The 21,273-nt window shown below is 42.2% G+C and overlaps 3 protein-coding genes and 1 long non-coding RNA gene across 6 annotated transcripts in view; 2 read left to right on the forward strand and 2 right to left on the reverse strand.

Moving 5' to 3' along the window:
• Positions 1–1,762, forward strand: part of IFT20 (intraflagellar transport 20) — a 28,110-nt gene extending 26,348 nt beyond the window's left edge. For both annotated transcript variants that reach the window (XM_075518192.1, XM_075518191.1), the window contains 2 exons: positions 741–844; positions 1,318–1,762. In XM_075518192.1, coding sequence (XP_075374307.1) covers positions 741–844; positions 1,318–1,399 — 186 coding nt within the window. In that variant the 3' untranslated portion in view covers positions 1,400–1,762. The remainder of the gene's footprint in view (positions 1–740; positions 845–1,317) is intronic.
• A 1,223-nt stretch (positions 1,763–2,985) lies between these two features.
• Positions 2,986–6,139, reverse strand: TMEM97 (transmembrane protein 97). The gene is made up of 3 exons (XM_075518190.1): positions 6,005–6,139; positions 4,117–4,261; positions 2,986–3,585 (listed from the first exon to the last, which is right to left on the reverse strand). The coding sequence occupies exons 1-3, from the start codon at positions 6,122–6,124 to the stop codon at positions 3,335–3,337; spliced, it is 516 nt and encodes a 171-aa protein (XP_075374305.1). The 5' UTR covers positions 6,125–6,139; the 3' UTR covers positions 2,986–3,334.
• LOC142417451 (uncharacterized) lies at positions 4,255–5,989 on the forward strand. The gene is made up of 3 exons (XR_012778014.1): positions 4,255–4,947; positions 5,262–5,384; positions 5,842–5,989. It is a non-coding gene; the product is annotated as an uncharacterized LOC142417451 (long non-coding RNA).
• A 2,497-nt stretch (positions 6,140–8,636) lies between the features above and the next one.
• NLK (nemo like kinase) overlaps positions 8,637–21,273 on the reverse strand; it is a 65,557-nt gene continuing 52,920 nt past the window's right edge. The window contains exons 7-11 of one of the 2 annotated variants that reach the window (XM_075518186.1): positions 19,917–20,018; positions 14,752–14,838; positions 12,790–12,988; positions 10,890–10,989; positions 8,637–10,346 (exon numbers count right to left, since the gene is read on the reverse strand). In XM_075518186.1, coding sequence (XP_075374301.1) covers positions 10,892–10,989; positions 12,790–12,988; positions 14,752–14,838; positions 19,917–20,018 — 486 coding nt within the window. In that variant the 3' untranslated portion in view covers positions 8,637–10,346; positions 10,890–10,891. The remainder of the gene's footprint in view (positions 10,347–10,889; positions 10,990–12,789; positions 12,989–14,751; positions 14,839–19,916; positions 20,019–21,273) is intronic. The other variant, XM_075518185.1, reaches the window with a different exon arrangement.

Here is a 21,273-nt window from a genome sequence, read left to right on the forward strand (position 1 = left end):
CTCTGTCCGACTCATACGGGCATTTCTGTGGTAGTTCACATCTGTCTGTCTGCAATCTGACAGCATGGGGCTTTTTAATTGATCCTAACTTCTAGAAGACTTCGATAGGCACGCTCAGTGTCACGTTACTGCTGCAGTGAACGGTCCTGCTGTTGCCACTTACCTGTATACTTGCACGTGTATTTTTAATCACTCCTTCTACTAGTAGCGCTTTGTCCTCAAGAGGCGTGGGGGGCTCTGTGAGGAGGAGGAGGAGAAGGGCTTTCTTAAGACCAGATCGGTGACTAGCTCTCTAACTACCTTTGACATTTTATGTATTTCTTTGTGACACCAAGTGGTGTGGGTTTCTTACATGTTATCGTGGAAATAGAAATTAATGTTTAGCACAATTGGAGGTAATTCCTTTTTTCCTTATTTGCCCTGGGGAAAAATTACAACCAGAGCTTGTCTATCTGTGGGAGCAGTCACCAGCGATCACTTTGTGCTTCCAGAAGAGTCAGTGACCTTTGGTTCGGGCTGTTATGAACATCTTGAGTTTGAAGGAAGTTTCAAACGCCTTCATCTGCCCAACCTCTACAGGGACGTTTGCCTGTTCCACCGACCATTCAGTACTCGCATGTCACCCTCCTTTGTGGTTAGCATGGCTGAAACACTTCAGAATCAACCTGCTAGTAGTGAAAGGGGCTAAAAAAATAAAACAACCCAACACAACTACATCACTGACCATCCTGTTTTGACAGGCCATTGGTGCACGAAATTTGCTGAAGTCTATAGCAAAGCAAAGAGAAGCTCAGGAACAGCAACTTCAGGCTTTAATAGCTGAGAAAAAGATGCAGCTGGAAAGGTAAGTTTTCTATTAAATACTTTTGGGGCATTACGTAGGCTGGAAAGCCAGTCTCCCCATCTGTGCTTGGCTGCAGGACACGGTCTAAGCTTGTTCAAAGAGTCCGTCGGCAGTGAAGGCGTGTCCTGCTGCCCAGAGCACACGTGGAACCGTGCAGAGCCACAGGCCTGAGTTAACTTCAGGGCCTGTCCGCCGCTCATCAAGACGGTTTGTCTCTGATGACTTTGTGGCTAAATAAACTGAGGCGGCATGAGATCACGCGGTTGAAGAAACGAGTAAAACTGTAATACAGCGCCGCGTGTCTGACTTGTAAAGGCGCTTTAGAACTGTGAAGTCTAACTCGTGCAGGCGCTGCTTTGCAGATGACTTACACACGCAGCCTAACTGTCCTTCACCACAGACCAGTGAACGTCGTACTAAACCGTCTAACACAGGCTGGACGCAGCCGGTAACCATCTGTTTTTTTCTTTCAGATACCGAATAGAGTACGAGACTCTGTGTAAAATTGAAGCAGACCAGAACGAATTCATTGACCAATTCATTTTTCAGAAATAGAGGATTTTAAGATAAAAACAAATGAACTGGGAAACTTGACTATTCCGGAATCTTGAGAATTTCAAAAATATGCAATTTTTCACTGTGTATGAATGAAGAGATGGTTTGTACAAATGGAAGTGTCTTTTAATTCAGTGTGAATTACACTCAAAGTGGCAATAAGGAGGGCTTTCTCACAGATGTACAGACTGTTCTGTCCTTTGATTTTATAAAAGTTTTGTATAGTCAGTAGTCCTAATTCAAATTATAGTTGAATTAATACTACTGTTGCTATGTTATGTCTCTCACTTTTTGAAGTGTATAGCTCTTTCAAAGAAATCAGGAAATAAATTATTGTTTTCAGACTTTCTGGGTATACCAGAATTAGTTGCTTCTGCTGTGTTATTTTTGAGCTTAAGTGTTTACCACTCCCTGGCTAGTCATAATGATTTTCCTGTATGTAGCATCTTTCACATCTGTAAAGACACAACACAGAAGCAGCAGTAACTTTTATCTGTATTGACCAGACTATTTTTTCTATAGACTTAGGAAAAAGACCCAGAAACTTCTGATTAACAGAACGGATCAATTACAGACACACAAAAAAGCAGAAAATACAGCAGAATTAAGAACTTCAAACTATGGCTGAGGTATGTCCACACAGGTAGTAATATCAGAGTAGAATTCTTTCATGGGCATCGTTAGCAGAACCACAAACTGATGCGACAAACCATTCTAAGCACACAGTGACACCAGGAGCATATATAAACTATAAATACGAATGTGACATTTAAAAACTGAATGCCTGTGATCTAAAATCATGCCTCATGTTGAAGTGCAAATAGATGCATTTTATGTCTGTCTTTAGGCAGCCAAATACGGAAGTGTTGGCCTTTTCAAAGTCTGGGGAAGGTGTAAATTTTATACCAGTGAAGTCCTGAAATACATAGGCAGTGACTGAAAAGCCTTCTCGGCGACCTGTAATTTTACAGAAGTCTCTGAGTTTGATTCTTGCAGATCAGATTGAGAACTTAAAAAAAAACAAACCACCAACCACCCCAGAATTTCTATCAGTAGTAGGTTTTATTTACTGTAACTTATGCATGTATTTACTGTGTGAACTATCTACGATCTCATGGTCATTTTAAGTTCCCTTTAGTCATTCCCTTAAGAAGATTAAATGCTGTTTGATGCGTTTAGTTATTTATTTCCATATTAGAAGTGATTTTGTGGAAGAGAGCAATTTACAAATCCTTGTGTACAGCTCCTGAAGTGCTTCAGAATCCTCTGGGAAGTATGCCTCATTGCTGAACAAAGTTCACTTTAAGCCTTCAGAAATCCAGATTTTGGCACATTTGTCACTGGTCAGACATTTACAGTTAATCAAAACTGAAGCAGAGCAAAGGAAGGTGAAATTTTAAAGGAAGGGGTGAGGAAGTTAAGAATTATTATAGGATTTGAAATGCTTCAAAAGCATGGCTTTGCAGACTGGTATGTAATCAGTTACAGATTTTGCAGAATATGCTCTTGGAAGACAAATTCCTGACTTAAGTGGTTTTCTAACAGTCATCTTGGAAAAAGGGAACTTGAAAGAAAAGTATCAGCTGTAGTTTCCACCCCCATCACACAGTTACACACCAAAAGGTGTGTATTATTTATTGTCCCGTTACAGAGGTACCACACAAAACTGGCAGTGGGAGAGGAGCGAGGTCTCTCCACCTGCGTGTGCCCCGAAACCAGATGGAATTGCTAATGCAGGCGTCTGCCCGAGCTATTTCTGATTAAAGGAGAGCTGTAAACTCACACCAATTCAAACTTCTCTTGCAGGAGCCAGATGCTCTGGTAATAGCTGTTGCAGCCAACACCACGAGACAGACGTTTGTCCCAGAGGAGTACGTCAGCACAGGGTCTGAATCAAAACCAGTATGAGGGTTTGCTTCCAGCTGTTGGAGCAGACTACTTCCTTTTCCTTTTCTCCACATGGTTATAATGGGGGTTGTAGAGCATGGTAAAAAGAATCAGAAGGGGTATCAGCAAGTATGGCACATACACAGATAGCAGAATTAGGCGCTCACGTTGCGTCTGAGGTCCCAAATGCTCAGACTTTGAGAAATCATGGAACAGGATATGCACAAGGATAGCAAACAGAGTCGTAGCTACGTGGGTGGAGTAGATAATTGCAGGAGTCCTTATCCATTTGCAGCCACCTGTATAGAAGCAAAAAGGAAAGTATTTAAGTATTTTGAAACAAGCAGAATTCAGTGGCTTTTAAATTAACACATTAACTGCTGTATCTCTGACAGGATGAGCCATATGCCATGTTACATAGGTAGCAGGAACAAAAACAGGTACTAGTAGCAAGCCAGGAAAATTATCTACCTTTATGGAAATTTAGAATGGTGGTGTGATCGTGAAAGTTTTGAGGTCACAAAATCAGTACACAGGCTTGACCCAGAACTTGATCTACCTTGGAAGCGTGCCAGATGTCAAACATCAATGCTGGTTACACATAAATGGCTGCAGTGGAAAAAGGCCTAGAGTCACAGTTTCTGACAGGCCTTATTCCATGCTGCTTTCTCAGAGAAAACTTGCCATGAAAATAGCACAGCACTCCACTCCACGTGGTACGTCCCTGTAATTGCTTAAGCCTGATAAACAAGCTTTCCCTACTGTACAGAAAGCAAGTGTCACACAGAAACGCTGCCCAGGACATATTCTTGCACGTGGTTTGTACCAACCTTTCAAGAAGGCGTATACTGCAACGGGGAAGAAAGGCATTTGTAAGAAGACTTCGCAATATATAAACGCCTTGAACCACTCTGGGGGCTGGAGCATCATGGGGTCTCTAAAGGTGGCTGCGTACCACTGTAACAACTCTGCCAGCTTAAGAAAAAGAACAAAACAACAGATTAATATACTGAACGTCAGCCGCAACAGGGGAGAAACTGTGACCCTCATCTGGCGGTCAGATGAAGCCGTCGTTGCAGTGGGAAAATCAAGTGCTCTCATCTTGGTACACAAGGCTTCGTACTGCAATTCGGTTTTCATAGGGACTACGTTTCTGAAGTCTTTAGAGTGATGAACCCTTTCCACTGAGTAGGTATTAAATCAGCACTACAAGCAATTTGGGGATTGCTACAGCATAAAGTGCAGTTGCTTTCCAAAAACTACTTCTGAAATGTCATTTCTGGTCAGAAATAACCCAGATGACAAAGATCTGCACCTTGACGTTAGTAGATGCTGAGGAACTCCTGTACCTTCCTCTCTCTGACCCTCCTATTGCCAGCTCAGGTGGGCTCAATCTTGCAGACGCCTTCAGGCACTTGCAGTGTCTCCCCAGGAGGTGCGACCCCCACCAGGTCTCACCCAGTCAGGAGGAGCCCGGGGCCTCGGCCCGTCAGGAGCGCGGCCCGTCAGGAGCGCGTCGCTGGATCGCAGGGCTCGTGGCTGGCTACTGCTGCTCCAGCAGCTTGCCGTAAGAGTTTTGGCTTAGCGAGTTGCAATGAGTTTCCATGACAGAAATGTAAATTCCAGCATGGCTTCAAGGTGGACTTTGAACGGAGAGATAGGTATGAGATTGGCTGGTTAACTATTAATTACAAATGGTTTCCATAATGGAGTAATCCTACAGGCAATTCTAATGGCAAAAATTAAATTTGCTAATTGTGAAGCTTGGGTAGGAACTTATGGCTGATCTCATCCTGATGATGAGAGTTGAATTGATTATCTTCTACCCAACTATTATTTTAATTGACTTTATCATGTTTATTGTCTTCTAGAAGTTTATTCAAAACCCCGCAAACCAGAGATTTTTTCTAATAAGTTTGGTCGTTGGTATGCCTGCTTCCGCAATGGTAACAATTTACTTTTACATTTTTGGCAGGACTACGAGTGAAATCGGGATCAGAGAGCGACCGAGGCAGCGACAGCCACGTCCAGGGGACAGGCGGCGGCGTGCCGGGCGTCTTTGGGGCCTTACTGCGGCACGTGGCAGGGAGGGCAGCAGGTACGCTCCTCCGCAGACTGACCGTGTCCTGCCAGTGTGCTTCCTCTGCCTAAAGCACGCCAGGCACCGTCCCGGGGGTCGCCATCCCATGGGGTCACCATCCCAGGGGGTCACCATCTGCACTGTCCCGGGGGTCGCCATCCCATGGGGTCGCCGTCCCGGGGGTCGCCATCCCATGGGGTCGCCATCCCAGGGGGTCACCATCCCAGGGGGTGCCCATCCCAGGGGGTCACCATCCGCACCGTCCTCTCACCAGGTTCTCGGCCTGCCCCTCTCGCTGGGCATTTAAACGAAGGGCGCAGCCCGCGCACCGACGAACCCTGGGCCACGGCTGCTAAACGTGCTGGGGAGCCCCATCCCTTCGTCGCCCTGCCCAAAGGAATGACTTGACTAAAAAATGTAAGCCGTCGTGTAGGCAGCAAGTACGGCATTATTTTAAAATACTGTTTCATTTTAGGAAACGTATGGCGTTTCCTCCTCCCCCCTTACGTCTCTACATACTAGATTTTGTAAAAAATGCCGCAGGATCCATTAAACCAAGCGGAAGGCTCCGCATACACCCGCTTCCCCTCAAAACCCTCGCACGGAATAAGCCCCCGGCCCGGCCCGGCGGTACTCACGCTCTGCGGGTGGAGGCCGGCGGGCAGCAGCGCCTGCAGATCCACCAGCAGCGTGACGGGGATGTGCGAGAGGAAGTAGAGGGCGAAGAGCCGCTCCCGCCAGCGCGGCCCCGCCGCCATCGCCGCGCCCGCACCCCCGCCGCCGCCGCCGCCCCGCCCCGCCCCGCCGCCAGGCCCCGCCCCCTCCGCTGCAGGGCGGCTGCGAGAGCCCTTGGAGAGGGGGGAGGAGGAGGAGGAGGAGGAGGAGGAGGAGGAGGAAGGGCCGGGGCCGGCCCGCCGAGGTCCCCGCTCCGAGCAGCCCCGGGACACCTCCCTGAGCGCTGCCGGCCCGCGGTACTGGGTCTCCTCGGCGCCGGAAGGGCCGGGCCGGCGATAACGGCTCCGGTACAGCCGGTCCTGAGAGGCCGGGCTGGCTGCTGCCACCGGCGACGCTACGAGACTTCGAGACGTCTTTAAGGAGCTCTGGGATAAACCGGGGAAAAGCCGGTTCCCTTTCCGGTACTCGACGAGCCCATCTTGACCTGCAGAGCTTGAACAGTCACCGCAGCAAGTTACGGCACAACCAGAGCAGTCAGCGGGTCTGATTCCGTCCTTTATTGAGCACAGAAGTTGTCCAAGGTGTACACGCGCATTATATACCAATTCTCTGCTTGGAGTCCAGTTTCCCCCATTTATCAATGTCACAAACAGTTTTAAAGAAACCATACCTGAGCAGGATTACAGAAGTACAGTGAACAGAATTTTCCATCAAGTTATACTTGACAGAAGGATTTTAAAAAGTTACAAAGAACAAACAGTTCAAGGATCGCAGGATACTCCGTTACTAAAACAAATACAGGGTAAAAAAGATGATTAGAAAAATTGCTACCCAATAAATATTAAAACCATCTGTTCAGTCTGGTGAGCGTTCGCACGCTCCCAGCAGGTCAAACCGTGAAGTCCCAAACACGCCACCAATAAATTGGCTGAAGGAGAAAAGCACTTGGTAACTTTCCTACATTAATTGCCTTGAATCAGTCAGTGATATTTCACCGCACATCAGGAAATGGATTTCGGCAACTTACTTTTCCTTGGCTGATCTTGTTTAGCTCCTTTGCGTCACCTCCAAGATGCACACGCACAGAGATCAGGCTTCTAATACCTGGATGTTCCTTTGACAATTTGTGAATAATTTGGAGTTACTCTTTGCACTCACTACTTCTGTACTCTTCTCAAGGCACAATCAATAAAAGGAGATGCAGAAGCTATAGTTAGAGAGCTTAAAACTTAGGATTACAATCTGCAATTCATTCGACATTGATAGCAACAAAGCTTAAAACTGATTAAAATGCAACTCTGAAAACGGTGAGCCAGATTTTAACCTCATTGGGCACGAAAGCAGCTCTGATGACCGCAGGTTTAGATCACTGTGTATACACGTGTGCTTGTGCTCCAGAAACAGAACTCTGACAAAGACAGCTCTTAGGAGGTCTCACTTTCATTGCAATTGATTTACATTAAACATGGAAAATGCAGTTGAGGCTACAGAAAACATTACCATAATTGTTTTTTTATATATAGTTGCACACACAATGTTAGTTACGCATTTGTGCCAATTTCAGTTACTCATTCTGCACAGTGCCTTGCCCACATTCGTATGAAGACACGCTGAAAGGTGAATGTCCAAAAGATATTTTATTCTTTTTACGTTTATGAACAAGATTGACCCACGGACCTCGAGCCATTAGCTCCAAAAAATACACTGATGCACCGAGCGGTCTTTGCCAGTTGGGCCATGATGTGCTCATACCCTGACGAAACCGCGTGCCAAAGCGAGAAGTCCCCACCAGTAAACTGCCCCTTCGCACTGCAGTCTGATGCCGAAGGAGAATCTAACGAGCGGACTAAGTAAAAATGGCAGTGAATTAACGGCAGCTACTTTAGCAACAGACAACCATGAAGTGATAATGACACCGCCATTGCCAGTTCTAAAACATGTTAAAATTTAGCGCAAAACAGTATGGAGACTTTTAAGGAGAGGTTTGAAGAAGAGGCATGTACGCGAGTCACAAACAGTATCTGTGCCAGCCCTGGGAAGAGAGCACATGCGAAGAAGGCTTATCAGTTTATTTCTTGTGAGGTCCGGAGGCTTGAACTACGTAGTTCAATTTGTTTGACTTTAAAAAGGTCATACTCATAAAACATGGACATTTGCAGTCATATTCTGCACCACCACTGCACGCTGGATTCTTTGCGGTAGGACTATCGATACCAATGAAAGGATTTGTGCTGAAAAAAATGATACGAACTTTGCAATTTAAGCAAAATCCATCCACGACTGGATGTCTTTCACCCTCCCAATCACGTGCGAGTCAATTGCTTGTTTTGATTTAATCAGCAAGTTTTGCCTTTATCCAGGATCGAGCTTAAAGAGTAAATGAATATTTTGTTTCAGAATCCATATATATGTGCATATATATGCATATATATGTGTATGTGTGCGTGCGTGAGTGTAAAAATCAAAACCATGCCCAAACCAAGACGTTATAAACTCTTTTTACTTGTATTCTCTTTGACAGCATTTAATCAAGATTGTACCAACTTGTTCTTAAATAAAGGTGGGAGATCAGGCAGGAAAGAAAGATAACACCGCTTCTTTTTCAAATGTCACATTTAATGTTTTCACCACTGTACTTCAAATCTACATTTTACAAAGTGACCAGCAAGTGTGCCACATTAACTGACCAACCTCTGAGATTTTACCTTTCATACCAGTGTCTTCTTGGGCTCTTTTAATTACACACGTTTCTCATTCAAGTGAATTGAAATGCTTCAGTTGGTTTTATTCTCAGGAGCCTCATAAAAAACAAAGATATTGCACCATCTTTGTTCAGTTATTCAATGTTTGTCTCTTTCACAGCAAATAATGACTTCATTGAAGTTAAAACTTCCAAACATAACTTACTAATAGTCTCCAATTTCAGCTCAGATCACTCTTGTTGAAAATACTCTGCTAAATACAGATAACTTACAATAACTTTAACAGTTAATTGTCCATAACAAACACCACGGTTTTTCTCCAGACCAATGCTCAAATTTTAAGACCACCCTTTAGTATTTCTTTGTACAGGTGAAAAACAGTCTTCAATTTTCTAGTCTTGTTTTAAATATAAAAGTTGGAAGGGACATTCAAGTTTCAAGTCTCCACACTGAACTTAAAAAAAAAAAAAAAATCATGTGGAGGTAAACAAACCAAGTTGTATACTCCAGGAGGTAGAGGCCTTCAATTTGTGTTCATATATACATATGCACAGAATTCAGTGTTCCAACAGAAAAAGAATTAGCCAAAAAGTAATAAAAGTTATTTACTACTGTGACATTTCAAGACTTCCACAGCTTCGCCTAAAGACACGAACACAATTAACATAATTCCCTATGTGCTTTTTTTTTCCTTTTCTTTTTTTTTCTCTCAACTGTCCAGTGCAGGAAAAAGTTCTCACAAAATTTCACAGACCTAAAATGTGCAAGCTAGTTTCTCTCTATACAGCAATGATGTCAGGGATCTCTGAAATTAGCCCATAAATGGAATTATTTACACACATAGAAGATGCATGCTGGGGGGTTTTATGTAAGAAAGAGCAGAAAAACTTCTAATAAAAATAGATTAAATATATATATATATTTATACTGGGTAAGGAAACAGAAGTTTAGTCTCTCCTAGTCACAAACTCATTCTCTCTACTCACAACATTTGATTTTAGAACAGCACACATCACCATCACAGCTCTAGTGAGAAGCTATTTATAGGATTTGACCATCAGGTGACCTGCCCACTTACTGTGGTCACTGTCATCTGACGTGACTTCATGATTGGTCGCAGTCAAGTTTTCTGTATTCCTTAGTTTTAGAAAACCCCAAATCTTCAGGAATGGCTCAATATCAAAATGTATGTCTATCTTTTTGTACAATCTCACTTCAATAAAAAAAAAAAGAAAGAAAAAAAAAGAAAAAACCTCCCCAAATTTGGTTCAATTCTGTTTGTTCTGAGCTGAGCCATCACAGCTGCACTAGAATTCATAAAACACGTGCAACTCTGGGTAAAATATTTTCTTCTAAAAGCACAACCACTTTACAAGATTAAAAGTCTAGTACATTTCTAAATATTATTCATATTGTACAAGTAGTGGTTGTTAATTTAAAACTTCATTAGTAAAATTACAGTACAAGCATGATTAACCTCCAGAATTGCAAATCCCAGACTCCAGTGGAAAGCTACATTACATCTTCAGTAGTATATTATCTTCCACTTTATTCCCAAACCAGGGGAGATGGCGGCATCTCGGATGGCTGAGCAACCGTGGAACTAGAATGCAGGTGATAGAGAAAATCAGTGTTCATTTGCAATAGCTCACGGACAAGAAAGGTAACGCTCAACCCGTAAGCAAACATTTCAAGGAAAACAAGAAAACCCCGCCAAGACCAAACCAGAGCAACCCCAAACACCCCAGGACCACCCGTTAACACACTGACCACAAACATTGCGCTATGCTTCATCTGCTTATTTGCTTAACGATTCTTCATCTATCAGTCATTAATTTTAATGTTTCTACAGTGCAGTTTTACAATCGGAATTCAGCTCGTCAATCTGGCAGTTCTAGTTTTCAGCCTGACTTCTGTACTTTTACGCAAAAATATTACTTGAAACTTTTGCACGTTTTACTTAACTTCTGCAAAAAAATACCTTAAGGACAGGTGCGGTTACATTTTAAAAAGACTTTTATGAATTCTTCTAGAATTTATCTATGGGCCTTTCCTACTCTCAGAAACTGAAAACATAAAAACATTTTGGATGTGTGAATTCTGTACTACTAAGAAATGTGAATTAATATCAGATGTGATTACATACAGTTACCTAATAAAGCTCTTAAAAGCAGCAGACTGAGGGTTGATGCAGAGAGGCACTCTGTTTCCTTTCTGCTGTTCCAAAATGAACTGATGAATTATTTCTGTACATAGGAGAAAAATAAAAACCACCATACCATTAACACTCTTTGCTTTTGTAAAATGCAATGTAGACTGGAGGAAAACATAGCTTCCTTTACTGAAAGGACACTCTAGTAAGGATAAAAGAACTCCAGCTTCCCCAGCTCTAATCCGATGCCATACCTCACTGCATCAGTTCACACGGAACTCTTATGTGCACGCTGAGATAAATGTATATGAAATAAAACCCTCATCACCACTATAACACCGAACTGATGATAACCAGGTATAGATTAAATCCCAATTTTAGGGTATAACTTCTTGAAAAACAAAGAATTGGCAACTTGAGCTTGATTTGCAAATACCAAGAACACCGTTCTATTGCTCAGTCCCGTCCGATTCATTAATTCAGTTACTGCCACCAAGCCCAAAGCTGCCACTTGAGATGATGAAAACAAAAAAGTACATTTTCATAAAGGAGGAGGAACTCTATGGAGAGCTGCCAGACAAAACATCTTCTCGGACACATGTGTGCAACCCCCCCCCCCCCACACACCCCCCCTGAAAAACAGAGCCTGGAAGTTTGGCGACGGGCTGCTCCTCTGTAAGCAGCAGCGATGGCTGCCAGAGCAGAGCTCCGGACGCCCGGATGGTACGTTAGAGGCAACGTGCTGGAACCTGCGCTGCTGCCAGCAAACTTTAAAGGCAGCTTTTAGAACAACAGATCTCGGAGCAGACAGCAGATCTATGTACAGCTCTGCAAAGTGATGGCCAAAGAGAGGAGGGAAATGGAAAGAATAACAGGATAAAAAGAAAACAATGTTGCGTGAACTTGTAGGCACTGTAAATGTGAATTTCAGAATTACAAATGCAGGATAAATCCGAAATAAGTCACGTTATCATGGCAACATCACGGAGTATTTTCGTCCCAAATGACTGAATTGTTTGTTAGAAACTGCTGAGGTAACACATTTCTTCTCCCTCTCCTCCTCGAGTTATTCGAGCTGCCACCAAACAGGACCTAAATCCCTGCTACTGTTTCTCATCTTGTATTGCTCTCATAAAAGAACTGCTTTCCTGACTGCATCTGATTTCACAAGAAACAAAGTCTATTTTATGGCTTGTTTCCTATGATGGAATCAGACTTCAAATCTCTAGTGCCACAAAGCAACTGCTGGCATTTAGTAACCATCTGCAGCAGCAGTTTCCTCTCCCAGGCATCAGGACTGATTTTCCTCATGACAGCATGTCACGACCCAGAGCGCATCCTCTGCGTCGCTGCCAGAACCACGGCGTGGCACCAGCAACAGCGCTTACGGCAGCAGCTGCTGTGACGGCACTTGACGTGGACGTTTCAGCGTGAGCAGACTGTGACAGATGAGAGGAAATGAAGCAGGAGAACTAGGAGACTCCTCAGCTTCAGTTACTTGCGCTGCTGGCCCTTTCTGCAGGACGGCTCTCAAGGTAACACCTCGCACCCCGAAAAGGCAACAACACTGATTTCCCTTTCCCCCCGGTGCAATCCTTCAACAAAAGAGTGGCTGGGGAGCACTGACACCAGAGAAGAACGCTGTTAAGGTTTGAAACCAGCAGACTTCTGCCTGTCAACTAACACGTGTGACATTATATTATGTCAGAACATTTACAAGCAATTCTGTTCTTTTAGTGAAAAGAAATTATTTCCAGTATCTACCATGGAAAAATACCTAAAAGAAGGAACCGCCTGGGTTAGTAGATGCACCCAGATTGCACATCCTAACTACGTACTACTACAGGATGGAGCAGGAAGAGCAATGCAGATGCAAAGGTTAATCACTACTCACCTTTCACCTGCCGAACGGAACTGAGGTTCTTTTCAAAAGTGTCATCAAATTTGGGATTAGTGATGGGTTCAAAATCACTAGTATAAACTCTTCCAGTAGATGTGGAAAAACAACATTTACACATACAAGTGTGGTATCGCAACCGCCCTTCATCGAGATACGGGTGAGCTAAGGCATCCTTAGCAGATATTCTTTTGGACTGAAATATTGCATTTAAAGGAGAAAAAAAAAAGAGGATATTTTCAGAGGTATTGAAACAGTCTAAAGAATACTTACGCATCAATTAATTCTAAATTGTTTTACAAACGCCTAATCACGTTACAGGATTAGTTCAGGTCAGAAAATGCTTTAGATCTGCAGACACTGCCACTAGGGGGAAGGTTTTACTCAAAAACAAGCAGCACTGCTAAGATGACATTGACCTGTCTGTACTACAGCTAACGACAGAAAATGCTGCTAATACGATTTTTAGAAACATATTTTTCAGTAATTACTTTCTCCAGATAACCTTAAAATTACAACTCCTACAATAAATCAAAATAAGCCCAAAGAATTTAATGTTAGCAAATACAGCATTTTGTAGGTCCTTACTCAGCACAACATTTTAATGTGTCCTTAAGTACATATTTAAAGTAAAACACAAATTGAAGCATCCCTGATAACAGACTAATTCAGGATATGGCATCTGGAGTTCTGAGAAATACTGTACACGTCCAGTTTCAGAAAGCAAGTGGTGAAGGAAGTGCAGGGAAGAGGGTGGTCAGAGCAATGGTTGAAATTATCAGGTTTAAATTATCAGGTCTACTTCCACATTACTAAGACTTTTTCTGCACATAAGTCAAGTAAAGTACTCAGTCTCTCGGTGTCCAACACCATCCCCTCAAAAAAGGAGAATACTATCTGTTTCTAAAGGATTGCAGACAGAAGCGCTACTGCAATTCAAGGTGTAATGAAATCCCTTGTTATAAGCAAATTAAAAAAACCAAACCAAAACACAAACAAACCAAACCGAAGTTACTTGCTCAAAGTTACAGAGCAAAAGCAGTGGCAAAGCTTGAAGCACAACCCAACTGTCCCAATTCCCAGGATATTTTTTACATGAAATTAAAATCACCTGTTCCAAAGGATTGTCCTGATTCTTTAAAAAAACCAAACCCACATTTATTTAAATGTGATTTGGGAATAGCAGTATTCTGAGTGTTGAGGGAGTCAGAAAGGAAAAAAAAATCAAGTTTGTTTACATGGAAGTTATGATTTAACACTTCTATGTTTTTGCTTAGTAAAGCGATCTTAAGGTTTAAAAAAAATAAAATCAAAAGGTATTGCCTTCTGATACTTTATCAATTACAAGCCTCCTCCTTTGCAGTTCAGTTAAGTTGTCTATTTTTCATCTGCAATGTTAGGGATTTCCCTGTGAAGATGAAATAACTAAGATCATCAATTCAGGTATCAGATTTTCTAGGGACAATTTTGTATAGTAAGCCCAAGAGATGAAATCCAAAACCCACAGCAGCAAATTTTTATTAGAAAAACAGATGCTCAGTGGAAAAAAGATCCTGTTATGTGACTGTGTGGATGTAGAAGGAATTTTTTGTGTGTTGCAAGACCATGAACACCCACGCGTCTCTAATTAGAACTGCATCAGAGTATCTGATGTTCTGCTACCTACACCTAGCTAGGAAAAGATAGCATGATTCACGAACACCCTCATCTTTCTCACTCTACCGTAGCTTTCTTCAGAAGACCACTAGACGATAAATGCGAAACCCCCATTCCAGGGGGAAATTAATTGACCAATTATAAGATGATACCTGTACGTCTTTTATAGACCCAAAAGTACCGAAACGCAATGTAGAAGAAAATCAGCTAAAGCAGTGCTTTACTTCAAATACTCATTTAAGTAGCAGACAACAAAAACTGTTAAAACAAAAAGTATTAGAAATAATTTAAAATCATACTTACTGGATCAAAGACCAACATTCTGCAAAGGAGATGAACTGCTTCATGCGTAGCTTGACTGGAAAGCGTATACAGGACAGGAAGGGATGGCTGCAGGGGAAACAGGAGAAAGAAAAGTACAGCTAGTTGTCCTGTCAGATCCATCGGCAAGAACACGCTGTTACAGCACGCGTTATTTTAGAGTTACCAAGGACAATCTTCTTGTTAGAAAGGACATGCACCACCTAACGCTTTCCAACAAGACAATAATCACCATTACAGAACTCAGCAACTGTAATAGAGATCCAGTTGATTATTTTTTTCCTTAGTTCAGACGTAATCCCTAGACAAACCTGTATTTTATTTATTTTTCTATGTAGACACCGCTTGAAGCTGTAGCTGCTCAGGGGTTTGATTAACCACATCATTTCCCGTATTTCATTTTTCTGATCTCAGTCACTGCCAAATAACAGATTACTTTGCTTTTCCTTACCCAGGCGATCCATACCTAACCGACAGTGACATCCAGCACAATTACAATGACCTTCAGGCATACCGCATTTTACATAGCGATAAATAGGCCAACTACCAAGGCTTGAAGGGCTGGGGGAGGGGGAAGGGGATTCAGTGAACTTCCCCTTGTTTTATAGCGCAGTACTCGGGCCGTGCACCGCATGGTTAAAAAAAGCTGGAACAACCCAGAAGCTGGCGGCAGCAGCGCGATTCTGCGCTGGTTAGCCCCACAAAAAACAGCTCTGCAGATCATTTTCCTCCTGTATTTCCACGTTTTGCTCACGCTCACAAGCATGACAGCCGGCCCATTCTGCAAGTTCCCAGTTTTAGTTGAGAGTGAAATAACCTTGTGGTACAAAGACCCTAGTAAAGAGAGATTTTACAGACTGGGGACACCCAGCCCTTGCTGGGAACGTGAGCCCGTAACCTTCCTTACAGCTTCGGATCTGGAGGCAAGCACAAACCCCCCAGCCATAGGTGCTGCAGAGTACAGGGATTATACAGCTGCGGGCGGAAAGACAACTGCTCCTCCAGTCTCAGCAACGCCGTCGGGCCCTGCCAGTTCAAGCAGCAGATAATATTTTAACAAGATTTTATTCAACATATAAAGTTGCCATTTGACAACTTTTAAGTGCACGTACGCTCTAGCCTGAAAGTCTCCTTTGACTCTGGAATTAAATGTTAACACTAAGGTAGCAAAATACGAAGACAGCCCCCATCCCCACATTCCTAACACGTGGGAAGAAGTACTGCCTGAAGTTGCCCAAAATGAAAAAAGTTCATCAACAATAATGTTAATGTTACATGCCATTCATTTTGAAGCATTAGCTATACCCTAGACTCTCTGGAATGAGCTTCAAAGATGGGTTTTTTAAAGCCAGAACAACGTCAGTTTCCAAAAATCAGTAAAATATTTTCCTGCTTAACTGACATCATTCCTATTCCTCTTTAGCTTAAAGATGGCAGTAGCGTGCACTACGGTTAGCCTTCGAAGTAAAGAAAGTGTTGCAAAGCAAGTGAACGGTTACTCCTCTAACGTGAAGGGGGGAAAAAAAGGAAAAAAAAAAAAAAGGGTAAGATGGGGGAAAGGAAGTCTCCATTTTCACACTTAGAAGAAAGCAAAACCACAAACCTATTGAAAAAAGAAACCAAAACCCCCAAGCAAAGAAAAAAAGAACCCCACGGATATTAGGCCAGGCACTGCCGCAGAGAAAATTCCTACTACGGAGTGTGTTACTTCCAAGTCCAATACTCCTAAAATGTCTTTCTTTTTTTTTTTTTTTTTTTTAATAAACCATCGCATACACATGCAGCCACAGACACACACCTTTGTATTCTTCCCTTAAAATTCAAATAGCATTCATATTAGCTAGGAATGCAGGTGTTGGGAAGAGCCATTAAGGCAGGAAGAATTATACAGAGTGCTTCACTAGCGTGTGTGATTAATTACTATTGAGATGTGGGAAGAATACACTAGCCGGCTGACAGAAATGGCTAAAACATTCTGCCAAAAATATAACAAATCAATTGAAAGCTAGCTAACGTATTTATGGGACGATATTCCCTGACAGACTTTGCACGGATCCACAGGGTTTCCAGAACTGCATTGACTCTACACAGACTTTTCACTGGTAGGCAATGCCAGTACTCGGCAGGCATCTGTTGCTTCTACCTGTTTAGCAAAAGCAAGTGAATACAAGTTATTTAGTTGCTGTAAATTTGTCAGTGTATATAAAAATTACGCCTCCACAGTGACATCATTCTAAGTTAACCCTGAACTACCAAACACGGCGCTAAGCATTTCTCACCCTTAGTTTCTAAGTGCAGTCTATAGAATATAAAGCTACAGTATTTGGTAGCTTCATATGATTTTTCTAGCTAATAAGTACTATCTGCACAAAAAAGCGCTGTCATCCAAGCACTGTCAGTAAGTAGGGTTCATCCATATACTGGGGCAGAAAAAGATGATTACATTCCTTCCTTATGGAAGCTGTTGCAGCCAATACAAATGAAGGATGCACTTCTTTTTGCTACGCTTATGCCCCTCGTCTGCAGCTTGTCCGCCATTCCAAGAGCACCTGGTTATACCCAGCTTTTGGGGACAGCATTTTCTCGGCAAACTGCAATCAAGTCCAGAGCTAGCGATCAGAAACAGTCCTGACAAGAGTACCAGCAAGGGCGAAAGAAATGGGTAAAAACTGAGCTGCTGTAAGATCTGATTATCACGGGATCAGCGGTCAGGTCTTTTAGCAAGTAAGGTGCACCGTGCTGGACCTCTCTCTCCCGTAACAGAGAAAGCGAGGACACAAAGGGAGGGAATGGACTCCCACACGTTCTACTTCTAGCAGTGGGTGAGCGCATGCCTGCCAGCGAAGTCCAGAGCACTGCTTAGGGCACGCTGGGAGCGTGGCAGGAGATGCTCTTCCTAGGGCTGCCAGTTAAGCAACTTTATCAATTCACTTAAATTGACTTTGAAGTAAAATTTTTAAATACAAAACTGACAAAGAAGTCTACATAGTATGTAAATTTTCATTATGCCACCACACAGTGGGGTGGCGTTTCTTAAAGCAGAAATTTCATGCATTAATCTATTTTTACATAAAGCAACAAAACGCTTTACCCCATAACTCCTACTACGCTCACCTACATCGATTAAAAATAGTTTGTGCGACAAAGTAATCACCAGTTTCTAACTTGGTTTTCTCTCCCTATTAATCTAATTAAGAAACTGGTAACATTTAGCTATTTATAACCAGCAAAATCTCCATTTTAAAAGATGAAAAGCCATGCATTCGCATTCAAACATGAAGCGTGAAGTTGAAAACAGAGAAATATCATTAAAGAAATCAGCTAGATGCACTGCAACCCCCTGTTTCCAAGGTGCAAACGAGCACGCCAGCTCCAGAGACTGTTCAGCTTCTGTGGCACTCCATGAAAAATGAATGTTGTTTTCCTCAACGGACACAAAACTTACAGTTTATTTCCTATGACTTAGTGGCTATAGGACATTAAATCTGTATTGGAAACATTTGATACCATTTCACCTACTTGCTTTTTAGTATTCGCATCATTCAATGGGTCAAGAGACACACGGTTTCAGAGGCCTGTACAAGAACAGCCTTAGAAAATCAGAAGACGTTCTTGTACCCATTTCTTGATAAAACATCCTGGTTTAACAAACTGAACAAGGCTAACAAATAAATTCCAGAGTTCTTGCTGACTGCTACCAAGAGCACAACTACTACACTTTGGAAATGTCAAGCGATTATCAAATTATCAGAATTTAAAACCAATGTATTCTATAAAGTATCTGGATGTATTTGTGTACTGTTACATATTTTTATATATAAAGTATAGTGGATGTATTTCTCCCAGCTTCAACCACTATAAAACTTTTTTTAAAAAACATCTCAAACCTTGAAAGTGCAGGACTACATGCTTGAAAGTTACAACTCTTCTAGCATGTGATAGCAAAAAAAAAAAAACCAAAACCCTTGATTTGCTTTAAAGCCGGTAGAGAAAGTCTGAAGGAAATCCTCCTATTATTAATGTTAAAAGAAAAAAAACCTGTCATAAAATGGAATAGAGACAACTTGATGTAGTGAATCAAAAGTGCCGAGGCGGCAGAACTCCTACATGTTAATATATAGCAGAATATATATTAAATGCTCATTTCTATGGTAACTACTATTGTGGTGAGTAGACATTTGAGAAATTACTTCAACATGCAGAAAGTAAAGATGCAAACTTAACTGCTGGAAAGATCTGATGTATTAACATGTACAGGTTATTAATTTTGTTAATTTTTACTATCTAACAATCATAAAAATGACCGTATTGGATGGACATACTACTCCACTACTGCACTATGGATTCCTGCATAAGCATTTCTTTGTATCTGTTAATAGTATATTTCATTTGCCCTTTTTATTGTCCAGTCAGCATAATGACATCATCCTGCCTTTTTTCTCTCTTTTTTTTTTTTTTTTTTTTTTTAAATTAACTTTGACTTCAGTTACGTTGAATGTTGTATCACAGTTTTCCATATCTTAAGCCTTTCATGAACAGCTCAGGTCCCTGCACAGATGTGTGAGGGGACCCTTTGGTGATGAGTTGCTGGACTGTTCTCTTTACGGATCGGGATAACACGCAATTTCTACTTCTAATACTCTTGACCCTGTCAGTACCGGAGTCCCTCCGGGGCTTTCTGAACTATACTGTCAATTTTAATTTATGTCTCTTGCCACTATTATCACTTACATTTAACATCTTCATTCCAAATAACTATCAAAACACTGTCGCTTCAAAAAGGAGACTTTCACCTGTATCATCACGTCAAACAATCACATACAAGGCAGAAGCCAGAAATGCACTTTACTAGTGAAAACCCACCTTGTCTCAATAGCAGCTTGAATTAACTACACCATTAACCCATGCACGCAACACCACAACCACCTCTGGGAAACTTAACCTGGCTTACAGGCAGAGACAGCTCTGAGATTAAATACCCAAACAAAGTGCTTATGAACAAACATGCCACGAGAATTTCATCAAGATGTGAAACACTGCGACGATGCAGCTCTAGTATCCCGCACAGAGGAAATCCTAACTTCCGGGGGCTGATCGAAGGATTGTCTTGACCAAGTGTAAAAAAGGCCAGCAATCTCCAGCCGTACCTGTTTATGAGGACCCCTGAGTATATGTGCCTTGGCGCCTTCACAAGCCGTCCTCATTGCTTCCAGCGACGGCGTTCCCAACAGGTCTGTGATCAAATCCAACTGTAGGCACAGAACATACAAATTTGAGATCTTAGACACATATGAATATATTTCTCTATGACAGCAGATTCTTAAGCTAACGTAAATTACCTTTAAGGTATGAATCAGTTCAAAACCACTATTTTACAGATAGTAAATTACAAATATTAACGTATACATTTAGTAGACAGCAAATACAAACATTTGTAATTTCACTGAAAAAGCCCTAAGACAAGCTGATTTTCAAGTTTGGGAGCTTTTTTTGTTTACAGGTTTAGTAAAATATTTTATTGCAATTTAAAAGTCAATTTTATAACATTAAGAAAATTGTTAAGTACTGTTAATGGTGTGTTACTCATTCTAAAACCCCGATATTCTCAACTGAATGTCAGGATTGCATACCAACATACCACACAAAATTATCCCAAAAAAACAGGCCAACTACTACTTTACACAAAATATTTTGCTATCAACAGGAATTAAACTATAGAAAATGGGAAAAAAAACCCCTCAGAACTACAGTACAAACATACTATATAAAAATTCCAATAGATGAGAAAAATAAGTTTTTTTTTTTAAAAAAAATCTGTCCAGCACCAGGGGAAGGAAAAGGAGTGGTGCTGGTTATAAGGAAAACAAAAGCTACCTAAAAAAGAGCAACGATGATGCTATGTTTAAAACTGGTCTCAACTTTAAACGAAATGACATTTCATTCACCTTTTTCATTTTGGAAAGCAACAGAGAAGCTTTCACCATATTTCTACAAAAGTGCGTGCATATACTCCTTTAGTGAATAAAAACAAAGAAAAAAAACCCCTGTATAAGTCAAGGAAAAAAAAAAAAAAAAAGTCTTCTCGGTGCCGGGATCAGCCCCTGGCTCCCCGCGTGCCCTTGCGACCACCACCCCCCCGCGCTGGCGAGCGCCTGCAGAGCTCGCCTCCGAGCACGGCCTGAGCACCCCTACCCGGGCCGGCTACGCAGGAGAATCGCCCCGACCGCTGGTATCACGTCGTGAAACGTGACTGCTGCTTCCACACCAGCTGCGTAACTCCTCAGCCGGTGCGTCCTCTCCTGCTTTTCCCCACTCTCCAGCAGACGCGCTGGACTGTCCAGTGCCTCCAGGTACATGCAGCGTCATGCCCTGGTAGTGGACGCGCGTCCTCCCCTTTGCCGTGGCAGCGCGTGGCCAGGGCTAGCATAACTTCATTGCGCAGCGACAGCAAAGTGCCTACGTTTGTCAGGAGATGGAAAACTAGACAGGAAAAAAAATCCTAAA

The sequence above is a fragment of the Mycteria americana genome, chromosome 15, assembly GCF_035582795.1.
Source record: "Mycteria americana isolate JAX WOST 10 ecotype Jacksonville Zoo and Gardens chromosome 15, USCA_MyAme_1.0, whole genome shotgun sequence".
Taxonomy (NCBI): domain Eukaryota; kingdom Metazoa; phylum Chordata; class Aves; order Ciconiiformes; family Ciconiidae; genus Mycteria; species Mycteria americana.

Bases quoted from the DNA above. Each gene is read 5' to 3' on its own strand.
- TMEM97 (XM_075518190.1), bottom strand. From the start codon at position 6,124: ATGGCGGCGGGGCCGCGCTGGCGGGAGCGGCTCTTCGCCCTCTACTTC. The intron at 4,262-6,004 runs GTGAGTACCGCC...CTTTTTCTTAAG, and splicing joins CCGGCCTCCACCCGCAGAGC to CTGGCAGAGTTGTTACAGTG. The intron at 3,586-4,116 runs GTTGGTACAAAC...GCTTCTATACAG, and splicing joins AGTATACGCCTTCTTGAAAG to GTGGCTGCAAATGGATAAGG.